General features: G+C 42.1%; 3 protein-coding genes across 3 annotated transcripts; 1 reads left to right on the top strand and 2 right to left on the bottom strand.

The window, feature by feature from the left end:
* Window positions 1-978: 978 nt before the first annotated feature.
* LOC140551047 (uncharacterized) lies at window positions 979-5,665 on the top strand. The gene is made up of 9 exons (XM_072674415.1): window positions 979-1,258; window positions 2,447-2,556; window positions 2,786-3,479; window positions 3,868-4,040; window positions 4,119-4,216; window positions 4,431-4,588; window positions 4,727-4,904; window positions 5,341-5,479; window positions 5,579-5,665. The coding sequence occupies exons 1-9, from the start codon at window positions 979-981 to the stop codon at window positions 5,663-5,665; spliced, it is 1,917 nt and encodes a 638-aa protein (XP_072530516.1).
* A 3,106-nt stretch (window positions 5,666-8,771) lies between these two features.
* On the bottom strand, window positions 8,772-13,028 carry txnl4a (thioredoxin-like 4A). The gene is made up of 4 exons (XM_072674626.1): window positions 12,916-13,028; window positions 12,136-12,309; window positions 10,395-10,498; window positions 8,772-9,162 (listed from the first exon to the last, which is right to left on the bottom strand). Exons 2-4 carry the CDS (start codon window positions 12,286-12,288, stop codon window positions 8,991-8,993), a joined length of 429 nt encoding a protein of 142 aa, XP_072530727.1. The 5' UTR covers window positions 12,289-12,309; window positions 12,916-13,028; the 3' UTR covers window positions 8,772-8,990.
* Window positions 13,029-13,344: 316 nt separating this feature from the next.
* On the bottom strand, window positions 13,345-22,979 carry adnp2b (ADNP homeobox 2b). The gene is made up of 4 exons (XM_072675381.1): window positions 22,836-22,979; window positions 20,350-20,467; window positions 20,142-20,234; window positions 13,345-17,278 (listed from the first exon to the last, which is right to left on the bottom strand). Exons 2-4 carry the CDS (start codon window positions 20,455-20,457, stop codon window positions 14,564-14,566), a joined length of 2,916 nt encoding a protein of 971 aa, XP_072531482.1. The 5' UTR covers window positions 20,458-20,467; window positions 22,836-22,979; the 3' UTR covers window positions 13,345-14,563.
* Window positions 22,980-23,671: the final 692 nt, after the last annotated feature.

A 23,671-nucleotide genomic window follows, 5' to 3' on the forward strand; every position in this document is an offset into this window, starting at 1 on the left:
GTGGGTGACCATCATTGTCCATGATGGAGAGTAGTTTGTGCAGGGTCCTCCTCTCTGCCATCTTAATTACATAATTATTGTGGAAACATATATTATTTGGTCTTTTGGAAAAGCATATGTACGGTATATATAATAAATGTAATACTATACTATCAATGGCTTTTAAGTTTTATGTTCATAAGTGTACCTTCTCAGGCAAAAGACCATTTTTGTTACCCTTGAAAATGAGAGATAAATATTTATATTGGACTAATAGAGCCTTCTTTAAAATAAAAAAATCTATTAAACAGTTACAGCACGTATCTACGTACATCGTAAGATGTCTGTATGTCCTGCCTGTACCGCATCAAAACAGTGGTGTATAGCGGCGATCACGTGACGCCACGTACGTCACTGAAACGCATATTTGGTCTAAAATATATTTCAATAAATATAATTAAAGTCTTTGTTTGACTTTCCTTTTAAAAAGATAACAAAACTTTGAATGGCAGGTGCTGTCCCCAAACTAATAAAAAGAATAAAAGTCCCTGAAAAAACTCACATATTAAAAACATACATATTTTTTTTTACATATTTCTACATATTTTACATATTTATACAGACGTACAGTCAACTACAATAAGAAAAACATGCCAACATCACTACATGGTGCTCTGGTTTCGTTTTAGATAAGGCATAACTCATACACAAGTGAATCGGGCAAGGGTGGTGTAGTATTTTAATTGCACAACAGGTGGCGTGGTGGAGCTGTGTTTCAAATGCTTCGAAGCATCGATTCTTCTACTGCTTCAAAAGCCTCGTTCAGCTCATCCTTACTTCAAGTGAATCGAATCAGATTCCTATATTCCCCAGCCCCATTTTAGTGTCTAAATTAGGCCCCAGGTGGGATTAATCACCACAGACCTCCCTAGCTACTTTCTAAAGGCCGTTTGGGGCGGTAGCAGGTTCCTACTGCTTTCTGGGGCTTTGACCCCAAACATGGCTTCAGCAAGATCCGGAGTGGTCCTGAGTCTGGTTTTGTGGTACGCTGGGCTGGTTTTTGCTCCACATTCGAGGGGGGATGGTTTGAAAACCGAGCTTAACTCAAACGGGTGGTTCGTCTGTGAACAGGGGGCCACAGCGCATCTCCCTCAAACACCTGTACCCGCATGGCCTGAGGATGGGCCAGGGGACAGACCTAAATACCTGGTTTACTGTAGGGCAAATGCTATGCACGTAGTTTTGCCCTCAGGTGTACTCTCTCAGGTCAAGGTCTTTGGTAAGTAGACTATTCTTTACAACGTAGGACCACAATAATCATATGAGCCTCTAAGATAAGATATATATATATATATATATATATATATATATATATATATAAAATTATTCTGTGATGGGGACAAGTTTTCTATTGTTCTTAGCTTGCACATTTATGACTTTTTATTTGTTAATTTTAAACTGTTATATTCTGAATCGTTATTTGGAGAGGACTGGTAAATGTAGAGGGGATGGGCTGTCTACAGTAGAGGCTCCCAACTCTGATCCTACCCTGCACATTTTACTCTTGACCCGCTCCCAACCCACCTGGTCCAGCTAATTACTAATGAGCTGTAGTGTGCTGGAGCAGAAACCCCACAAAATGTGCTGGCCCTGGAGTCATCAGTGACCAGGGTTAGAAACCTCTGGTCTACAACATAACCTCTATTTAAATGTGATGCCCAAAACCACCACACAACTTGGGTTTTGAGGGTTTTTTATATTTAATGGGAAAATGGTGGTGGTGGTAGTAGTAGTAGTGTGGTGTGTGTTTTTTTTTTTTTTTTTTTTTTTTTTTTTTTTTTTTTTTTTTTTTCCCCTCCACAGGAACATCTTTTCAGGCTTAAGCCTTGCCATAGAGGGCAAACAATGTATTCTGGATCTTTGTAACCACTTTGTGTCGTGGCAGGAGCCTGTAAAGGCTTCAAACGCAGCAGTCCTGACTTGTGAGGTTTCTCTATGATGTGTCATAAACTACTATTAAAGCAACATTTCCAGGAACCATTTACCTTCAAATAAATTTCAAAAATTTTAATGCTCCCTTGACTCAAAATGGGGAGAATGGTGCCTCGGTCACTGCCACTATGGGTTGAAATGCTGCTAACTGCACTACTTACACTTGCATGACTAAGGTGGAGCTGCATCAGTCCGCATGCTTCTTTCATTTTAGATGTCAGTACTGTATCTCTCAGCTGATCAACAAATAAGTGCATGTATCAATGTATCAAAAAACTACCTAGAACCATAATTCTAAATTATATTTACATTTGTTTAAGTAGACTTCAGTAGAAATGTAAATTGTTTCAGGAAATTTACTTAGAAATGTTCCTATTAATCTTTTGGATGTAAATGCTGAAATGGTTTGCCTAACCCTAACCTGTCAGACTTATTTTGTGCTGACCAGAAGTTTTATTTTTCTGATTGCCATCAGAAATTAATCCAGTCAAGGAGGTTCCAAACACGTGCGGCCACTCTCTGGCTACACAGCGTGGGAGGAATGTTCTTCATATCAACTACGCCTGCTGTAAACTCCCTGTTCAGGTGAGGAACGTGGGGATGAATGAGCCTGCTTGCTACATTTTGGTCAATGGGAATTTGTATTTGTGTGTGTTTGGCTCCCTTTGTCCACTTTTAGTTTTATATAGTGTCCATGCTTTTATTTAGGTATTGCTTTGTCATGTGTTTCCATACTCTCACTACTCACATGTGCCCCCCCCCTTAATGTGGCTCAAAATTGCTCTAAATTGTGTGGGTGTTTTTTGGTTTGCAGGAGGGCAGTTGTACTCTGAGGATTGTGTATTTCAGTGAGGGACAAACGGAGATTGCCACAGCTTCCTGTAGCGTGAGCCCTGCTCCGATGCCCTCTCCGACTACCACTTCGGCCCCGGTTTGGCAGGCCCCGGTTTGGCAGGCCCCGGTTTGGCAGGCCCCGGTTTGGCAGGCCCCGGTTCAGCCCGCATCCACTCCACAACCCACTGTCCCACCGTCTCCCACTCCGGGAATACCTTTGCCCCCTGCCTCTGTGACTGTATTACCCCCGTCCCGTTTCCCATGGCCAAGCCAACAGCATGGTGAGGTGCCCTCTCCGACTACCACTTCTACCCCGGTTCAGCAGGCCCCGGTTCAGCCCGCATCCACTCCACAACCCACTGTCCCACCGTCTCCCACTCCAGGAATACCATTGCCCCCTGCCTCTGTGACTGTATTACCCCCGTCCCGTTTCCCATGGCCAAGCCAACAGCATGGTGAGGTGCCCTCTCCGACTACCACTTCTACCCCGGTTCAGCAGGCCCCGGTTCAGCAGGCCCCGGTTCAGCAGGCCCCGGTTCAGCAGGCCCCGGTTCAGCCCGCATCCACTTCACAACCCACTGTCCCTCCGTCTCCCACTCCGGGAATACCATTGCCACCTGCCTCTGTGACTGTATTACCCCCGTCCCGTATCCCATGGCCAAGCCAACAGCATGGTGAGGTGCCCTCTTCTGCTTACAGTACTGCCCAACAGGTTTGGGTAACACTCAGAAGTCTTTACAATTATTTAATGCATAATGAACCTTAATGAACTACAGTAAATTTTCCCAACTTATCAAATGTAAATCTGTGCTGTGGTAAGCAATTTTTCATGGCACTTTACATGCACAATTCCTCACAATGAACAGAAGAGGGCCTAGGACCAAGCCCTGAGGAGCCCTCAGTGCAGTACTACTTATTGTGAAACCGTACTGAGGGCTCCTCAGGGCTCAGTCCTAGGCTATCTTCTGTTCATTTACTTGAGCAATCTAAATGTTAAGTAATGAATTTTTACTTGAATACTATAAAGAGTTGTGCTTTACTTCATTATGCCTCTGTTCTCAGGCTGTTTGGCTGGTGGCAAGTTGGTTTTTGCCATTTCTGCCAACACCACAGACCCCCCACTGAATCCTTCGAGCTTGACTGTGGCAGGCCAGAGTGGCTGTAAACCTGCAATGGCCAATAAAGATTTTGCCGTCTTCAAATTCTCTGTGACCGAATGTGGAACTCGTACTTATGTAAGTTTTGACCGCTGTGATTTTTGGGTCATTTGATAGAACTTCAATATCCCATTTGACCTTTTTTATTTAAATCAGCGCATTGGAGACACCACCATTTATTTGGTGGAAGTGCGGGCACCCATCAGAACACTTGATTTCAAGTATGGTAAAATCACCAGGGATCATCCGGTCAGGTGAGACTCAGAATATGAATACGTTGTTTGATTGGTATTGGCCTTTGTGATAGAAGGCTGCAATATGTGCTTGTGATTCAGTTCCATGCAGTTCCAGATGTTTCTGTGGGCCAGAAGTGTTTATGGAACAAAAATGCTAGTAGATTCTGAGTTAATGTGGTGTTTCAGATGAAGGCATGTGAGGCAGCATCCTTTAAAATTGTGTTCTTTTAAGGATGATGATTGAGTGTCGCTACTCAAAAGTTGGTTTACGAGCTCCAGCTGGTCTGGCGACAGGCTGGACCACTGCCGGATACATGGTGATGAGTACCAGTCTGCCAGCCTTGGTGAGGGCCAAGGGGCTTTTTGGTGTTCAGCTCAGGATTGCAAAAGGTATGTTTTGAAAATGATGGCGGCCACTTGATCTATGATGTAGGGAAACTCGTACTACAGTTCAGTACAGGTTTCATTGATGGTGCTTTATTTTTACTTTTTCAACCTTTAGCAAATCAGTCTTGTTTTTCTTGGCAGACAAAACCTTCTCCACATTCCTCCCTCATTATCACCAGCCCTTGAGAGTTCTCCTGGGGAAACCCGTGTACCTGGAAGTGCGATTAAACTCCCCAAAGCCTGAAGCCACTCTGTTGGTGCACTACTGCGTGGCCTATCCTCGGTCCGCTAAGAGCGCATTGGTTCTGCTCTATGAGGGGTAGGTTGGCAAATCTGTCTGAGTTTGAATAGAAAGTAAAATTTAAGAGTGTGAAGGTCTTCTACAAGATGTAGTGTCTTTTAAATATTCAGATGCCTACAATTACTAGTTCTTGGGTGTTGATTTCTTGGAGCAGTGGTGAGTTTGGACTGTCTTGGGTATTTATCTAAAACATGAAATTGCTCAGGTCTAGTACAGTAGAAGCTTCCATTGCCTGTTGGCTACATTGGCATTGTTGCTCCAGTTTAATAGTAAGCATATGATTCAAAGCACATCTCAGCCAAACAATAGTTTTGGTATAAATATGTGAATTGAGTGGTCTGGCAGGTTTAGGCCCTGAAGGTATGGCTTGTTCAGTTGCTTTGGTAAAATCCTGAGTAATGATGCACTTGAGACAGTGAAGTGAAGCAGTGGTGTTGTTTTGCTTTTTCTGCAGCTGCCCCAACCCTCTTGACTCTGACAACATTGCAATACTCCACATGGCCGACCTGCCGCAGAATCGCCACCAGCGCCGCTTTGAAGTGAACGCTTTTCAGTTCATGGACCAGTCCACCAATAAATATCTCGATGAGGAGGTGCAGTAACCCAACGTTCACATTAATATGATTAAAGCCCTAAAGAACATGAATGCATGTGTTCTTTCTAATTCACCTTTTATCTCCTCTTTCTGCTAGATCTACTTCATGTGCTCCACTGAAGTCTGCATGCCCTCTCAGACTCCATGTAAAGAGACATGCTTTGATATGAAGGTGTGTATGTAGTGGAAGGATTGTTGCTTAGAACCTGTCAGTATTAATATTCTATAAATTTAAAAATCCCATGAATGCAAAATATCTAGATGTTAAGTCTCATCCATTAAGGTTGATGGTATTCTGCAGTTTATACTATGTATCTAACCCCCCCCCCTTGTTTCTTCTCTAGTCTTCATGAACAAACTGGCTACTGACGTGATCAAGTTCTCAGACGTTCACCTTTTCTTAGTAGGCCTGTTTCATGTGACCTTAAGTGGTGAATTCTTATACTGCACTGCACAATATCTGCTATTAAATCCAGGTAAAGGTCTGTACAGCGTTAGTGCTCTTTGCTTTGTAGGCTCAACCAGCTCTTTTCTAGACACACAAACCATCTGAGGCAATTCCTTAGCCTAAGTAGTTCAGTTTCAGCTATTTCCTGCCTCAACACACTTGATCCAGCTCAGCTGATTATTAGGACCTTAATGAGCTGGCTTGCTGGGGTAGGGAATGGTTGAAGGGGATCAGGAAAAGGCTTGAGGAAGGCTCGGGCTAAAGTTTAACGTGTCGGTTCTGGATCTTTCTTTAATTAATGACGACAAACTGAATAGTATTTGCAAAATATCAGTTGATGTTGGCATAGCATCTCCTGTAATGAACTAAAGGTAAAACTTCAGATTGCAAACATGTCTTGGCGGATCGAGGGCACCTGGGGTCCTCCTTCTTTAACGCTTAGAGGTGGTAATGGAATGGTATCTTCATTGTGAGGTCATAATGGAGTCAAATTTAAGGTGTGGGGTGATGTCACAATGAACTGCTGTGCAGAAGGAGGAGATGAGACAAGAATTTGCCAATATCAATTTATGGGGGAGCAGGGCACAATGTAAAGAGTAACTTTTTTTTTTTGGGGGGGGGGGGGGGGCTGTCTGTCCTCTTTCTTATGTCAAATGTGACTTGACCGGATGCAGTCACTGTAAACGTTTGTATTAACGTCTCTCCACCATATACTGTCTATACCCTGCTAATTTCAACTCTCATTTGTTTGGAAGTTCTTTACAAAAATGTGTTGTAGATTTGTGCCCATCTGCTTTGTGGTCAAACAAAATAAAATGGTCCTGTTTGACTAATATTGGTTTTATCAAACATGTTTCATGCAGAAATGCAGGGTGTTTGGGGAACTCCAGGGCTGAAGGCCCAGATTTCTGGGAGTTTTGTGCTTTTGCTGCTTTCCACACTTTTTAATTCACTGGTTTGCAGGATTTGCTTGGTGTGCAAGAGCACACAGGGGATCTTTAGCAAAGGCAATGTTTCTATACAGAAACAGGATAACTTCAAACCACTTGAATTATTATAAATGACTCTTGGCCACAGTGGTAATCTTTCTGTAGCTGGTACAAATGAAAAGAAATACAGCACAATAATAGTTCCTGTTTAGTTCCATTCTGAGTGAAATAAGTTTTCAGTACTACATAATACCCTTTTTATTAAGAAGAGTATTAAAATGTGAACAGTAGAGCCAATAACTTAAATGCAGTTCTTGAAGTTAGCTTTATTCTTGGTAGTTTTTAAGCTGCTACTTTTTTTTTTAATGTCATTTAACCAAAACAAGACTACTACTTAAGTAGGGAGTTTGGCTGTTATGCAGTCCACCAATGTAGTAACTGAGTGCAATTGGATGGAATCAGCAAGGTGGTCCAGAAGAGCATGCAGCATCTTAGATTTACAGAAAGAAGAGGTGGGAACTGGAGCAGAATGAGGAGTAATGGTCTTTGCAGTAGCTTAACAGCAACACTGGTGCCCATAGAGGGTCAGACACAGGAATCAAATCGGTGTCCTCACTCCAGTTAGTTTAAAAGCTAATGCCAGGAAACCAAACTCCAGAACAGGAATAGGGGAGGGGGTGTTGTGCAATATAACCTTGGGGTACTGTGATGCAAAGTCTACTTTTCTGAGTTTATATACCTCCGGTTGTATTGGGCTACAGCCAGTGCTTGTAGAACACTGCCCAACTGCAATTGCACCTGTGTGGCGTGCAGCAGAGCGCAAGTAAAATCAGTGCAGTGAATATGGGGGAGTATTTGAATAGCAGTTTAAGAATCTGCCGCTGTTGATGTATAATTCAAATATGGTAACAGGTCCGACCATGCAACAACTTTTTCCACCTGTATCAATTCCAATGTATCACTCCGCTCAATGCTGTAGCTAGCTTTGTTTATATATCTAATGGACCAAGAAAATGTAATGCTACATTTCCTGAGCAAACGGGGGGAATGACCTAAAACAAGACAACAGACAAGATAATGACCCACAACAGACAAGTAGACTAGAAAAACAAGTGTCTATGTAGCTTGTGCTAGCTAATAAGCAGGAGAATGAGTGGAGTTAGTTTCTGTGATGTAGCAACAAGCTGCTTGTTAAGCTTGACTAGCTCTTACTTGGAGAAAGGAAATGCTAACATTGGACCATGCATTTATGGTTCAGTTTGATTAATTGTATGAAAACAATAGAATGGTTTTTAATATGAAATGTTCATATTTTAGCTACCCCATTCTGGAACATAAAGGTGCAGGACTGTTAAATCTGGTGTAAGGGGTGTTTCTAAAGGATTCAATATAAGCACAAGAGCATGCCTTCATACTTGTAAGAGGAGGTTGCATGGCATAACCACACTTGAAGCGTCCTAAAGTCTGGAAATGTGTATTTCTTGTATTTTAAGAAACAAGCGTTTCAATGGTCCTTTGAGTTGTCAGTTATGTATAGAAATAAACAACCCATTTTAAGAGGCTTCAAGAAATATCCCTGCTACAATGTCCATATTGTTTTTCCTGATATCAGTTCAGTTAGAATCAGGGGGTGGCTTCAAAACATGATTTTACCACAACCGACACTAAATGTTTGAGGTTTTACAACATGTAGCTGGTCTGAGTTACAGTATGCTCAGATTAGCATGAAAAAATATCCCAACCCCCCCCCCTTTTAAGTTATATAATATATATATAAAAAACAGAATGAGCAAAATAAACTTTTTAAACTAGTCATCGGTGGACAAATGAAAGGCTTTGCTGAGCTCAGGCAGTTGGGGTTATCTCCCACTATCAGAATTTTGCACACTGCATTAATTCAGTGCAAGACTGAATTTTCTTAGAAATATTTATTCACAATACACAAACAAGATGAACACAAAAATGACAGGCTCTGACCATAACTGCAATGACGAGGAGGAAAATAATATCGAAACGCAAGGCCACTTTAATGTCCGCATGGCCAAATTGTTCACAAACGGACCCATGGAGGTATCCAAAAAAAGGGAAACAGCACTGGGTAGACTGGAGAGTTGATCAAGTAAATCGATAAATCAGTATCTGTATTTGGTGGAGTAGTCTTTGGGGGACACCACTAGACCTCTTCCTTTCCTTGCACCCCTGTAGACTGTCTCAATAATGTCTATCATCTCCTGTTTGTCCTCCATGGTCCAGTTGATCTTGTTGTTGTTACCCGTCCCAAGATCAATCATGATGTGTTTGTTCCTGTGATAAAGAATAGCAGACATAAAACACTGGCATTTACAGTACTGTGAAAAGTGATTTAGGCAGTTATTAACATTCAAATCAATGCTTTTAATTATGAATAATTTTTTTTTCTTTTAATGTCATCATATTTTATCTAGTTTGACCCGTTGTGTGTTAAATTTTTATTTATGTTGACATTTTAAGTGTTCTGCTGTACAGTATACTGCAGTTTGGATGAGTAAATCTAAATGGACTTGGTTTCAAAGCCACAGTTTCTCTGCCAGAGCTGTGGGAATGTTATCAGTGGCATGAAGAAAAAAAAAAGATATTTGGTGCAATTATTTCTGTGACAATATATCACCAAAAAAATGATTGTCTGTATTTTATTTTTATTTTTTATTTTTAAACCTCCCAACTCTGACCACTGACTGCTTTGGGGGCATGCCATTACCGTCCCACATTTTGACATGCATTCTTTTCTCCACAGCAATTTCTTTCCTGCTTGGTGTGCGCCACACATCAACAATCTGATTAGTCGTTGTTCAACTTGTGTGTAAAGCTTATCAAGAAGGAGACAACCGAACAAGCATGGTTGGCGCCTCTCATTTAGAATTATGGTGTTATGACGTTATATTTGCGATACATTATCCAAAAAAGTTCCGTTTAACATTTTATTAAATAAAAATTTCAGCAACCCCACCTCAAAACACCTTCTCATGAACCTGCATTCACGCTATTAGAAATGTTGTTGAATTACTGTAATAAATACATTCTGATGGATCTCATTTTGTCAGCTAGGTTTTGGATATTTTCTCAGATGACCTATAACATGCCATAAACCAGGATATCAGATCACTGCTTCATCTTGGACAATCTGCATCTAAACAATAAGGTTTACTGTCTTGATAAAACGCTAAAACATACCACGGTACCAGTTTAAACATTAAAGACTAAAACTAAAGACTAAAAAAAGGCGTATTAGTCAGTATCTATAGGGACTTCTGTACAAACTGGTGGGGCTATTCTCTGGTAACAGCAGTTTGTAACAACACTTTCAGCCCGCCAGTGGCCATAGGCTTTATAAGAGGTTAAACATTGTATTTTACTTATTCTATGTAAACCTAATTCTATTCTCATGTAAATCGTGATCCACAAATAAGGGATGCAATTACTAGAGAGACTTTAAGAACCACTTTCACTCTGATGGTTTAGCAGGATTAACCATTGTGAAGTGGATGGACACAACTTACCTGAAGAAGAACATGACTGTACAGGGGTCATACAACTCGTACATCTTATTGAAATCTGGCACTTCAGTGATATCCACCAGGTAAATTACTGCAAAATTCTTGACCTGGGGTTACAGGAGAGAAAAAACATAAGAATGAACCAGAATTACAAATTCTACTCTACAGAAACATCTCTAATTTGTAAGTCATTTGTTAGCTGTGTATCTTGCACCTTTTCAATCAGCAAACAGATGTGATCCTCACATGTAAATAAGTAAATCAATGAACAACTACCAACACTACATTCAACCTCTGAGGCCTCTTACTTATTAGTCAAATCAATTATATTAGTATAATAAACAATTGAGCATGAGCGCATTGAGGGCTCTCACTCCTTTTGGGAAAACATTTTTCAGGACAGTTCCCATGACTTCCATACATAAACAGACTATATGTATTGGCACATCTGCTCATAAACTCCAAAATCAGGGGTATGTAAGTATGTATCTATGTATAAATAAATAAAATCTCATTTTTGTTGGAATAACCATCTATACTATCCAGTACTACACTTCCTACTACATTTTGAAGCATTGCTGAGGATCTGATTGCCTCATCCCAAATGTTTAGGATGGAGCACCATCAATCATTTCAGAGAAACCAGTTCCACTGCTCCACAGCTCAATGCTGGGTGGCTTTATACCCCCCTAGCCCTCGTCTGGCATTAGACATGGTGCAAAAAGGTTCATGTGTATCTGCTCCAGAGAGTCCTATTCTATTAGCAATACCTCTCCACAGGGACTATAATACAAGCTGTATGTGTGCACATCAGTGCCAGCAACATTTACATTACATTTACATTTACGGCATTTAGCAGACGCTCTTATCCAGAGCGACTTACAAAGTGCTTTGCTATTTACCCAAGAAAACCTTAGCTAGTTAGAATAGACTAATAATACAAAAGATACCTCCAAGCTTAGACATTACTAAACACAATACAATAAGGCGACCATAGAACTATTCGTCCAAGTACTCTCTGAAGAGGTGGGTCTTCAGTCTGCGCTTGAAGACAGCGAGCGACTCGGCCGTTCGGACACCCAGGGGCAGCTCGTTCCACCACTTTGGTGCCAGGACAGAAAAAAGCCTGGACGCTTGTCTTCCACGGATTTTGAGGGATGGGGGGTCGAGCCGAGCCGTACTTGAAGCTCGAAGGGCTTCGGCCAGCGTCAGTGTTTTAAATCTGATGCGGGCAGCAGCTACAGGAAGCCAGTGGAGAGAACGCAGCAGTGGAGTGACATGGCTAAATTTTGGGACACTGAAGACGACCCGTGCCGCTGCATTCTGGATGAGTTGCAGGGGCCTGATGGTGCGCAACACGTGCATTCACAAACATTTGAACATATAGGGTCATTTTCCCCAGACACTGAATTCTGTATGGAGATTCTTTTCGAACATACAGTCCTGGACTATGCTTAGTCCATATTTAGGAAGCTGACTCAGTGTACATACAATAAAAATAATAAAAGTCTCTTAGCAAAAATAACATGGTTACTAGAGGGTACTATTCAAAGAGTAATACTTATTTTATATTTATATTTTATTATTTATATTATTTTATATTTCCAGTAATATACTAATCTATCTGTAAATCTATTGGCATAAATTATCTTAGCCTTCAAATGTATTTAGCTTCCATAACAACACTAAAAAAAGCTAAACTAAAGTCTTTAAAGTCAAACAATATAGAGATAACACTAGTTACCTTTTCAGCAATACTGTACAAAACTTCGTCCATTTTCATGCATGTGGGGTCCCAATCGTGTCCAAATCGGATAACGAGCACACGGTCCTCCTCGGACAGAATCGCCTGGTCCACTTGCCAGCCGTTGTGGAGATGTGGGAGCATGTACGACATCTTGGCTCAGGAATGGTGTCCCTAAAGGACAAGAAGAGGGTATGTCAAGGCAGGTCAAGACCAGGCTCACACTGCAGCAAAATAGGTCGTGAGGTTAGTTCTAGCTAGCTAAGTAAACCTATGCAAACCTATAAAGCTGATATGCAAGCTTGGCTACTTAACTTGCGATAACGGTATATTGTCTAGCTACTTTTTCCTAAAGTGGCAAATCCAGGTCCAGACAGTCGGAATCCACTCCAGGATTCTCAAGGTTCCAACCGCTTAGAGAGCGGCTGGGCTAAGGCAAAATCCCGTAACGGATTTCGACTTCCTGGACCTGGATTTAGATATCAATCCTGATCTCAATTCCTCGTAGCTAAAACACACCACTCAGGGGTTGTCGTAGTTTCCACATTCCATACAAAAAACACAACAGAACTGGCAATGTCCAAGTGCACTATTTGCACAGATAGGCATGTTTATAGCTACAGCTAGCTGTGATCAAGAACCCCGTTGTTTAAACAGCAGCAATCAACGTGAGCGCTCTCTTCAGGCACACTGATGGTTTCATCGACTTATAAAGCACAGGGAAGAAAATACAAGCGGATAGAAACGGTACATTATACCAATAAACGTCAAGGAAGTTACCTTCAATCCAATAAAAGCAGTATATACGGCCAGAATTGCCGAAATCTGTCTCTCTCTCTCCCCCAAACGTCGACCGGTCGTCAAACCTCTTCGAACACCGTCTGTGTTTGGGATGTGACGTCACGTACACGGCTCAGCAGCGCTGTGTGTGCGCGCGCTGCGCCGCCTTCTGGACTGGAGCGCTGCCCTGCAAACCCCACCACCATAGCAGTGGCTTCAGTCCCTTTTCTTTACGGTGGAGCTTAACCATAAATCAGCATATTTACATGATTTACTAGATTTATTGAGGAATTATGCACATATTTGCACATATATATGCTTCCTTTTGATGTTTTCACTCTTTTACATGTGAATCCAACAGTTGACCTTTGAAATTTCATAAATAGACCAATATAAATGTTAAAAAATGACTAAAAATGTTTTTCACTGACATCCGTTTTATTTGCATTATATCAATCTGACAGTTGTCTTCTACATTGTATTAAAGTTTCACAATGAATGGACCAATAGAAATACTCCAAAATGACTCCAACTAAAATCCTTTTACGACTTGCAATGAAAGTGAAGTTTTTTTAACCGATAAACTGTATATAAATATATTATGTGGTTTGTGCCAGAATATGTAATAAAAATATTTAAATAAAATGGACATTAGCAGCACATACAGTGTTTCAAGGTGTAACTTTATTTTGCATTCTTTCTTACACAGTGCCCTTACAACTGCTCCAATACGCTCAACCGGCGCTGTATTCGAAGACATAAGCTTAAAAAGAAGTTGTGAGCAAATAGGTTAAATCTTCTGACAGTCCTACATTCCACTATTACAAAACCCAAATGTTCATAAACCATGCTTACAAATGGCAATGAAACAACAGACTGCCATGCTTTTAACAATGTGGTATCTCAGGACTGGTAGGCCAAAGAATTAACCAGGTTACTGAAACTAGTGCAGTACAGTTTCAGGGCTAATTCTGTCTTCTATCCACCCAAATGTTCTGAATCATCCCTATCCAGAGACCCACGAAGTGCAGTAAGAGACCATGAGAAAAGGGAGACGGAAAGAGAAATTCATGTTTAGGCACAATTCTATGTAAAGTAACACACTGACATACCATACTGACATATCCTGATGTAGGCACAGAATAAATGAGGAAGCACTTGAACAGAATACTGAAACCGTACAGGGAAAAGAACAGGTAACTTCTTAAATACGTTAAACTACACTACCGTGAAAGCGCTTTTAACTCAAGGCGCCCTAAGAGTTTATATTAATATCCAGGTATAAAAAGTTGATAATAGACTAAAATGTAAAAAACAAACAAACAAAAACAAACAAACAAACAAAAAGTGAAGGCAAACGTAATCACACCGTAAAACAGTTGAGAGATTTGAATGTGTTGTTTCAACTGTATTGTGCAGAATGACTACTGAAACGAATTACTGAACAGCATAGAAGTCCAAATGCACTCAAGTTCAACGTATTAAGTTTACTTCCAAGGAAAAGGAGTCTACACAGGTTTCTAAGAAAATGAACATGGTCCTTGATCTACCTTTAATACAACAGACATTTTTGCATTGTTTTGAGGAGTCTACTTCTCCATTTGTTCTTAATTGTGAACCATTTATTCAACTTCATGAGAAAAACAAACTAGACAGCCTCTTGTGCCTCTTGCGCCTCTTGCGCCTCTTGGCTTTGAAGGTTTCGTTCCACGGTTTCTGGTTCCGTTTCTACGGAGGTCTTCTCTGGCTCGATCTCAGGAATAACCAGGTCGTGCTTCAGTTTCATCACATCCATCATTTTGAAACCTAAAAGCACCACAGCTTTGTTTCTCTGCAGGTGCTTCATACACCTCGTGCGCTTTGATCCAAACTGGCAGGCGACGTCGGTCTTATTCAGCAGTAGACGGCTGCTCAGGGCAACAATCTCCTTCTTGACTGGGTAGGGTTGCTTGTTGAAGTACTTGTTTACAAAATCCCGGCGATCCTCAAAGGACCGGATCTCCATTCCAGCAGGGTCCAGCGCGAACTGCACAGAAGGATCAACTTGCATTTCGGGTGATGGAGCGGTCAAACCTACTAACCTATCTCTCTCCAGCTTCCTTTTCCTTGCTAGCCTGGCTTCTCTTTCCCTCTTGTTTGCCTCTATAGCCTCTCTCACAGCCAGCTCCAGCCTCAACTTGCTCTGCATTTCTGCTGCTGTCTCCGGGGACCGGATCGCTGGGACCGAGGCTTGGACTGGAGCTGGAACTTGAATTGCAGTCTGTCTTGGGGGCGGAGGGAACGACATCAGCCCCTGGCTTACTCTGGGCGCTGCGGCTAGCCCAGAACTCATTATCCTTTCGGCATCTTTGGGGGTCTTGGGCGCGGAGCGGCATTTGGATATGTGGACGCTGATTGCCTTCACTGTGGTTTTTCCTGTGTACACGCCGCCACAGTAGATGCACTTGTAGGCTGGGGCTTTAAGTATGGCATGTAGAGTCGGTACAATGAAGTGCTTCTCTCGGAGGTGAATCTGATAGCACTCCATGTTCAACTGCTTGTCAGAACAGAAGACGCAGTCTAAACTGTCTGGTTTTGGCATGGGCATCTTGCACACAGGCTGAGGACTCGCAGGCATCATCTTCAGAAATATGAGGTCAAGAGAGTTAGTGACTAGAGCCAAGTTAAGCTCCCTTTCTCCCATCATCTCTTTTGGGGCCGTGGTGTTAATGTCGAAATAGGGGAAAAGAAGGCTGCCGGTCTCGTCTGTGTAAAGACGATACTCTCGTCTCATGAAGTCACAGTTCGCCTTTTGGTTGGGATTGTGCTCCATTTGGATATGTGCAACCAGCTGCTTGATAGAATAGAACATCCCAGAACAATACAGGCAGTTTAGACCATGAAGCAGATGCTCAAAAAGTCCCTTTTCAGAAAGCAAGATCTTGCACATCAGACATTTCACAGTCTTGTCTGGCATCTTCTTCAAGAACGGTGCTCGGGCAGCTAGGCCTAGCTTGGATTTCTTGGAGGACTCTTTATGGACCTCAGCATGGGACTCGTAAATACTGGACGGGAAAAGCTCATTACAAACAGGACAGGTGATCCATCTCTTAGTTTGCTTGGAGTCCTGGGAACCATTGCTGGCCAGGGTATTCTGCTGAAGTGTAGGGTTGTGCTGCGACACAGGCATTGGTGCTTTGTTGGCCATTTGCATGTTATTTGGCTGGACCGACAAAATATGTAATGGTGCAAGAGTGTAGGTAGGCAGGCCATCCACTTTGTTGCCTGTGGGAATCAGATGACTTAGAAGAGACTGTGACGTCAGCATGGTGCCCCTAGGAGTTGGCTGGTTCACAGGGAACCGTGGGGCTACAATCAATGATTGCGGAGATGGTGGTGGTGGCGGAGGTCCCCTTACAGCTGGCACATTAAACTGTACCCCTGGTGGGACCAGAACTTGACGGGGTGGAGGCTGCAACTGACCAGGGACTCCCACTCTGACTGGTAGTTGCTGATGTGAAATAACTGGATGCATTGCTGGAGGAGGAGCCATGCCTCCCATGGCAGGTACTGTGGCAGATGCAGCTCTTGCAGTCTGGAGACTCATTGGCTGGCCAGGCTGCAGCAAACCCTTTGCTTCGGCGCTGGCAAGCTGAACGAGGGCCGAAGCTTGAGCAGGAAGAAGCGCTGTGTTCGGCCCAGGGCCGCTAAACAGTCTAGGACCACCATTTGCCACTCCCGGTAGTACTGCTCCTGGAGCCGGCCCTTGAGTCGCTAACGGTTGGCCGTTTGGCCCTGCAAGAACAGGACCTTGTACTTTTGGTGCTAAAGCGGGAAACATTTTCTTATTGTCCGTCTCGAAAATGAGAGCATTGATGTGTAATTCCAACTCCTTGTGCTTTTCAGAGGTTAGTATGTGATAGAGCAAGTGCTCAGACGTCTCTGCGTTTGCACCGCAGACCTTACAATAAAATTTCTGGTACAGCGGCCCCAGAGCCTGCAGTTCATTGTCAGTCCTTTGAGCGGCAAAACGATTTAACAGGGATGTGTAGTGATTAATAAGAACATGTTTCTTCATGCTGTACAGGAGATTATCATTAAAGGGGCATTTTCTGCACTGAAATACATGACTCCCTATAGCTTTAGTGGGTAGCTGTTGTGGTAACGGATCATACTCTGGCTTTTGGGGTTCAACGTGGAACAGTTTATAGTGCTTGGAGATCACCTTCGGGTGAGCAATAAATGGGCAGCCGGAACAGACAGAAAGGCTGCAGAGACGCTGCTCCTCATCATGGCAGCGATGAATATGAGCTCTGAAGGAATACCAAGATCGTGTTGAAAATTTACACAAGGAACAGCACAGGCCTCTTGTCCGATATTGCCACTGGAGAAAAAAAAAAAAACAGAGAAAAGCATGAAATGTTAAACTTTAATTTTGTTCAAATTACATTGCTTCTTAACTATAAAAAGGTGCTGTACTCTATTACCCACTACACCTGCAAATGCACTTAAAAATAAATAAATAAATAAAAATAAGAAATAATGAAATGTCCAGGTGTGATTTTTTTCTGTATACCTGTATGTAAGGATTTTCTTACAGTATGCTTCCAATATTTCACAGAAATGACAAAATAACAGAACATGTGATTGTTAGCTTAAAAATAAATGCATTAGGCGCCTACATTTTTTATCTTGTTTAGTAAAATACAGCCAAACTGTGGATATGTTTGGCTGTGACAAGTGCTCAGAAAATCATGGCACACAAAATAATCAGTTATTGGTTTTGTGCTGACCCCTAGATATGATCACTTAATTTCTAGTGAAACAAACCCTTTTCTCCGCATTTTATGTTACAGACTTATACCACAGTGACAACGTGAAAGCAGGTTTTAGACATTTTTAATAAATTAGTACAAATCAATATGTTGTAGCAAAATCATATGCACACAAGTCTGCACACTTTCACATGACACCTAAAAGTGAGCTGAGGTGTGTTTTGTTTGAACTGATACTGCTTGAGATACATACAGTGGGGCAAAAAAGTATTTAGTCTGCCACTGATTGGGAGAACATGATGTGGTCAGATGAAACGTCATGTTTGGAGGAAGAAGAATGCTGAGTTGCATCCTAAGAACACCATACCTACTGTGAAGCATGGGGGTGGAAACATCATGCTTTGGGGCTGTTTTCCTGCAAAGGGGACAGGACGACTGAACCGTGTTAAGGGAAGAATGAACGGGGCCATGTATCGTGAGATTTTAAGCCAAAACCTCCTTCCATCAGTGAAAGCATTAGAAAAATGCATTATAAAGCATTATTTAAAGCATTATTTGATGGAGTGTGGCTGGATCTTCCAGCATGACAATGACCCCAAACACACCGCTCGGGCAACGAAGAAGTGGCTCTCTAAAAAGCATTTTAAGGTCTCCAGACCTCAACCCCATAGAAAATTTGTGGAGGGAGTTGAAAGTCTGTGTTGCCCAGCGACAGCCCCAAAACATCACTGCCCTAGAGGAGATCTGCATGGAGGAATGGGCCAAAATACCAGCTACAGTGTGTGCAAACCTGGTTAAGAACTTTTGTTATTGACCAAATACTTATTTCCCACCATAATTTACAAATAAATTATTTCAAAATCCTACAATGTGATTTCCTGGATTTTTTCTCATTTTGTCTCTCATAGTTGGAGTGTACCTATGATGAAAATTACAGACCAGGAGAACTTGCACAATCAGTGGCTGACTAAATACTTTTTTTGCCACTGTAAATGGAAGAAGATTGGAACCACCAAGGTCTGGCCACCTGGCTAAACTGAGCGATCAGGGAAGTGGGCCTTGACCAGGGAGGTAAGCAGGAATCCAAGGGTCACTCTGACAGAGATTCAGCGCATTCTTGAGGAGATGGGAGAACCTTTCCGAAGATCAACCACACAGGCAGCACTCCACAAATCACGCCTTTATGGTAGAGTCGCCAGATGAAAGCCAGTCTTTAGTACATGACAGCCTGCTTGGAGTTTGCCAAAAGGCACCTGGAGGACTCTCAAACCATGAGAAACAAGGCCCATTTAGATTTCATTCTCTGGTTTGAGGAAACCAAAATGAAACTTTGTGGATTGAATACCAAGCGTCACGTCTGCAGGACACCAGGCACGGTTTATCACCTGGCTAACGCCATCTCTACAGTGAAGCATGGCAGTAGCAGCAGCATGATGTGAGAACGTTTTTCAGCAACGGGACCAGGGTGACTAGTCCTGATAAGGGGGAAAGATGAATGCAGCCAAGTACACCAAGATCCTTGAAGAAACCCTCAGACTGGGGCGAAGGTTTACCTTCCAACATGACAACGCAGCACGCAGCCAAGAGAACAAAGGTGTGGCTTCAGAGGAAGTCTGTGAATATCCTTGAGTGGCCCAGTCAGAGCCCAGTCCTGAATCCAATTGAACATCTGCGAAAGGAAAAGAAAACGGCTGTGTCCCGACGCTCCCCATCCAACCTGACTGTGCTTGCAAGGATATGCCAGGAGGAACGGGCAAAAATGTCCAGAAACAAGTGTGCCAAGCTCGTAGCTTCTTCTCCAAGACACCTTGAAGCTGTGATGGCTGCCACAGCTGGCTGTAGAGATATGTAACCCCTAAAAAATGTTTGTTTTCAGTCAAATAAAATTGCACATTTGTGTGTAGATGTTTGAGGCAAAAAACCCAATCTATAGAACAAGTCTGTAACATCATAAAACATGGAAAAAGTAAAAGGGGTGTGCAGACTTTCCAGCTTGACTATGTCCAAAAGGTTCATCGACACCAGCCGATCCAACACTTCCTCCACTTTGCTGCAGGAAAGCTTTATGCTAATATTCGAACAGTGCTCTGAGGATCTGACTGCATTCAACCTCAAGAGAATTATTGAGATCCGGTGCCTTAGGCTTATGCAAGGTCTCTCCAGAGCCAAACATTCTTTATCGCCAATGCCTTTCTTGTGGAGATCACACAAACTGCTCAATAGTATAAATATGGTTCAATTGATGCATTTTGGAAACAATAAGCCCTATTCATTGTGTCAATTTACTACTACTTCAGCATGGCAAAAAAAGCGTGCATGGTAAGAACAGTGTTTGTGTGTAGTACAGTAGACAAATGGACCATGGACAATTAAGTATTGTCGCATTTATTTTGCAAAATATTGCTACAATTAAGAAACTAAGCAATTTTCGACTACTAAAACAATAACAAAACAATAACTAAAAATGGTCACCTTTTTCTTCCACTTTCCATCAAACCCATCAGCCAGATCATTCCATTCCGTCGCATTATAAACAGTGTCCCCTGGATCATAGCCCTGGAGATCCTGAGTTTGATAAAGAAAGAAAACTTTAAAGAAAGAAAACATACAAGAAAAAAACAACAACTCTGTAGAACGTTACTGAAATTTACACACACTCTGAAGCGAACACAACACATACCTCACACAAGCTTAGACATTGCTCAAGCCCAAATTCACTCAGAATGTTCTTCACTTTCTTCCTTGTTTTTCGAATTTTCTCTAGGCCTCGTACTGGATACTGATACATGGTTCCTCACCTGAGAAAGAACAAATGTATTTCTTTATTTCATTACATATAATCCTGTTGTCCAACGAAAACCATTGTTTTCTCTATTGTTTAAACCATGTAGGTGTTCTGTACACTGTGTATCTGTGCTCTGAATGAATAAACCAATAGAAATGCTCTAAATTATTTATTCTACATTAACTTATAATAATGGTTGCCTTCTCCTGTAAAGTCACAGTTTTAAAGATACATGTTTTTATTTGGACAACAATGAGATATATATTTTATTACACATTTATAATCAAGTTACATCATGCCTTCATGAACATCATCCATCAAGATGGCATTTACATTAACAACAAAAAAATCTAATGCTTGCTTTTGCATAAATAACAAATTCACTCCTTAACTCTTAATTGAATCCATTACTGTGTGGAAGTTTGCATGATTAGAACGAACAGTGAATCTGAACAAAACAGAAAGCACCATGTAGCCATGAAGGGGGCCATCTCGCTGGGATTGGCCTAAGAGAACCAGCAACTACATAATCTAGCTGCAAACTGCAATTTCTGTTAACAAACACATGGTAGGTTGTATGAAAAAGCCCCAGTAGAATCTCTTCCCAAGTGGAGATTATACCCTGCTATGCTGAAACTCTCTACAACTAGCGAGTTTAACAATACATTTATTTCATATGATTTCTAATTCTGACGTCAAAGTTTCAGTTCTTCATATTTTATGTCCTTAAAATATCTGCTGAGCTCTAATTATTTTTTTCATTTTTTAATTATTTTTGGTCTGACCTTCAAACAAACCTTGTGTAAAAATAATGACCTTAGAAAACAATGCAATGGAGCTATGAACCAAACAGAAGCCTCAACTTCTGCATATAACCTTTATTTAATGCATATTCATTTTCAATCCCCAAAACTCAAATATCGACATCAACAGGTCACTAATGACATGCAAAATCTGCACTGAGACTGAAATGATGAACTAGTGCTATTGCCAGTTCTATTTTTGTGCTTTTCATTCATAAATAAGAGGCAGCCTGCAGAGGAGCAAAGGGGGTGTGCAGGTGATACGGTGTTCAATTAAATTTCTGCAATTTGTTAATACTGTATTAAATAATAAAAAAAAATCATCCTTAACTTCTCTATAATAATAATCCAATGCATATCATTCTGAAGGCTAGACTGGACCTTCACTCAACTGCTGTGAAGAATGAAGCCAATTCCTACATGAAGTGCAGGGTAAAAGGGTAAACTAGCTGTCTGTAGTACTGCTGAGGCCGTAATTGCTTACTGTCCAACTTTTGAAGCGCTTAGGGAGGGGAAATCTCAACACTTTGTACAGATCTAGGCTCCACCAGCAGAGCCAATTTACACCATCTCTCCTCCTAACTTCAAGTAGTAGTTCAAGTAGGAGTAGTGCATCATTACCACACACACACACACACACACACACACACACTAAATACACAATCCTTCTGCAGCCACCTTCCTCCATCTCCAGAAAGACCGAGAGGGGCAAAAGCAAGCCCCCTTCATGCTACAGGCATGAACACATTTGGTACAGGGGCTGGACTCGGTTAGCTCCCTGAAGCGGGTCGCTAGTTTAGCGAGGTAACCATTGCAGCGCGAGCTGGAAACTTGCAGTGAGCGACCTGCCGAGCCTTAAACCGCGGAGCAAGAAGATCAACAAAATCACACGAGGAGACCGAGGAGAAAGCCAGGCTAAATGCATTAACAGAGGGAATAACCTCATTAGCCTCATTTTTTAAAAATAATAATAATGTTATATCAGTCTTTGTAAGAAAAAAAAAGAGGAATCTCCCTCCATGTACTTTCTGTCGCTGCAACTTTGACTGTCTCTGATCTAGTTAGCTAGCTATAGCTACCCACACTTATCATTCATGCTAGCTAACAGCTGGCATCCTTTCACCCAAATGTGGCTCAAATAGCCACGTTAGTCCGTATCTAAATCCCTCCCGAAGGCTCGTATGCACTGTCTGCTGCCACACAGGATGGGTAGCTAGCTAATATCTATCTACCTAGCTAACTAACTAACTAACACTGGGGACTACTGCAAATAAAATCACCTGGACGTTTGAGCTGGTATAATGCACAGCACTTGTGTATTAAGGGCTCGATTTTAGGCGGCGTACCAATACCGTAAAAATCCAACAAAGAAACAGGGACAGCCCGTTTTCGTCTTTGCTCTGAATATTTAACCCCTACCAAATAATGCCACAGCAGTTTCCTAAGCACGCCAGCAAAAGAGGAGTAGTCAGGTAGCTAAAGCTGCTGTAGCGTTACTGAATGACCCTGCTCGCTAGCTAATGCTCCCGCCTGCCCGGCTTCGCTAATTTTTGGAAATCTCTGCGCTAGCTGCGTTACCTTCTCCAGCGCCCCCGCTTTGGGAGGGAGTTTCAGCGACAGAATAGCACACTTTCCCCCCGATCCTTGCACACGGCTCGGTTGCGGCAAGCGCGGATGCAGCGCAGGACAGTTCAGCAACTCTCCTATCACCTCTGGCGAACACAATTTGCAAAGCAACGTGGTGTAATAATATTTTTTTTTTTTTTTTTTTTTTTTTTTTTTTTTTTGCAAGTAATTTGTGATGGAAACGTTTTTTTCGTGCACATAAAAGAGAAAATGGCGCATTGAATGACAGGGAAGTGACGCAGCGCCCTCTTAATTAGCATATCGCTTTGCTGACCAATCATATGTCAGCACACTAAAAGTCGAGAAAGACCTCCTGTAGCTTTAACGGTCCCTCCCAGGTGCATGCGCGTCACGCCACGAGCCGAGCATTAATTGTGAACCTCTTAATTAAGTTGATGAGTGTTTCCGATCATTAGGGGTTCCTCTTTGTACTTGCTGCAACCTGAAAGTGGGCGGGACTTACTGCTGCAGTGCGCGGGGCAGCCACTAGAGGGCGGTAGCGGTAGCTCCATGTTGCTCAGCAACTGCACAAAGGGGGAGGGGCTCGATGGCTGCCGTCATATCACCCCAGCAGTCACTGGCCAATGAGGGAGGAGCAGTCTTTGCTATTCTGATGTCTATGGAGGGCAGAAGACAAGATAGCCACTAGCTAGTGGGAGTGTACCAGTTACCATTATTGTGAAATGACCAGTTGTGCACAAAACACAAGGCTACACTGTAGGCTAAGGTTTACTTAGCATGCTTTAGGAAAGCTGAGTGAGAAATGGCAGCATTTTCAGTACGAACTG

The sequence above is a fragment of the Salminus brasiliensis genome, chromosome 3 (assembly GCF_030463535.1).
Source record: "Salminus brasiliensis chromosome 3, fSalBra1.hap2, whole genome shotgun sequence".
NCBI classification, from domain to species: Eukaryota; Metazoa; Chordata; class Actinopteri; order Characiformes; family Bryconidae; genus Salminus; species Salminus brasiliensis.

What these genes read in the sequence shown, in the direction of transcription:
- adnp2b (XM_072675381.1), bottom strand. Translation starts at nt 20,457, where the DNA reads ATGTATCAGTATCCAGTACGAGGCCTAGAGAAAATTCGAAAAACAAGG. An exon ending in AATGTCTAAGCTTGTGTGAG is followed by an intron (nt 20,235 to 20,349) that starts GTATGTGTTGTG and finishes TATCAAACTCAG; the next exon opens with GATCTCCAGGGCTATGATCC. An exon ending in ATGGAAAGTGGAAGAAAAAG is followed by an intron (nt 17,279 to 20,141) that starts GTGACCATTTTT and finishes TTTTTTCTCCAG; the next exon opens with TGGCAATATCGGACAAGAGG.
- LOC140551047 (XM_072674415.1), top strand. Translation starts at nt 979, where the DNA reads ATGGCTTCAGCAAGATCCGGAGTGGTCCTGAGTCTGGTTTTGTGGTAC. An exon ending in GCTGTAAACTCCCTGTTCAG is followed by an intron (nt 2,557 to 2,785) that starts GTGAGGAACGTG and finishes TTTGGTTTGCAG; the next exon opens with GAGGGCAGTTGTACTCTGAG. An exon ending in AATGTGGAACTCGTACTTAT is followed by an intron (nt 4,041 to 4,118) that starts GTAAGTTTTGAC and finishes TATTTAAATCAG; the next exon opens with CGCATTGGAGACACCACCAT.
- txnl4a (XM_072674626.1), bottom strand. Translation starts at nt 12,288, where the DNA reads ATGTCGTACATGCTCCCACATCTCCACAACGGCTGGCAAGTGGACCAG. An exon ending in TGTACAGTATTGCTGAAAAG is followed by an intron (nt 10,499 to 12,135) that starts GTAACTAGTGTT and finishes CTGTAACCCCAG; the next exon opens with GTCAAGAATTTTGCAGTAAT. An exon ending in ACAGTCATGTTCTTCTTCAG is followed by an intron (nt 9,163 to 10,394) that starts GTAAGTTGTGTC and finishes TCTTTATCACAG; the next exon opens with GAACAAACACATCATGATTG.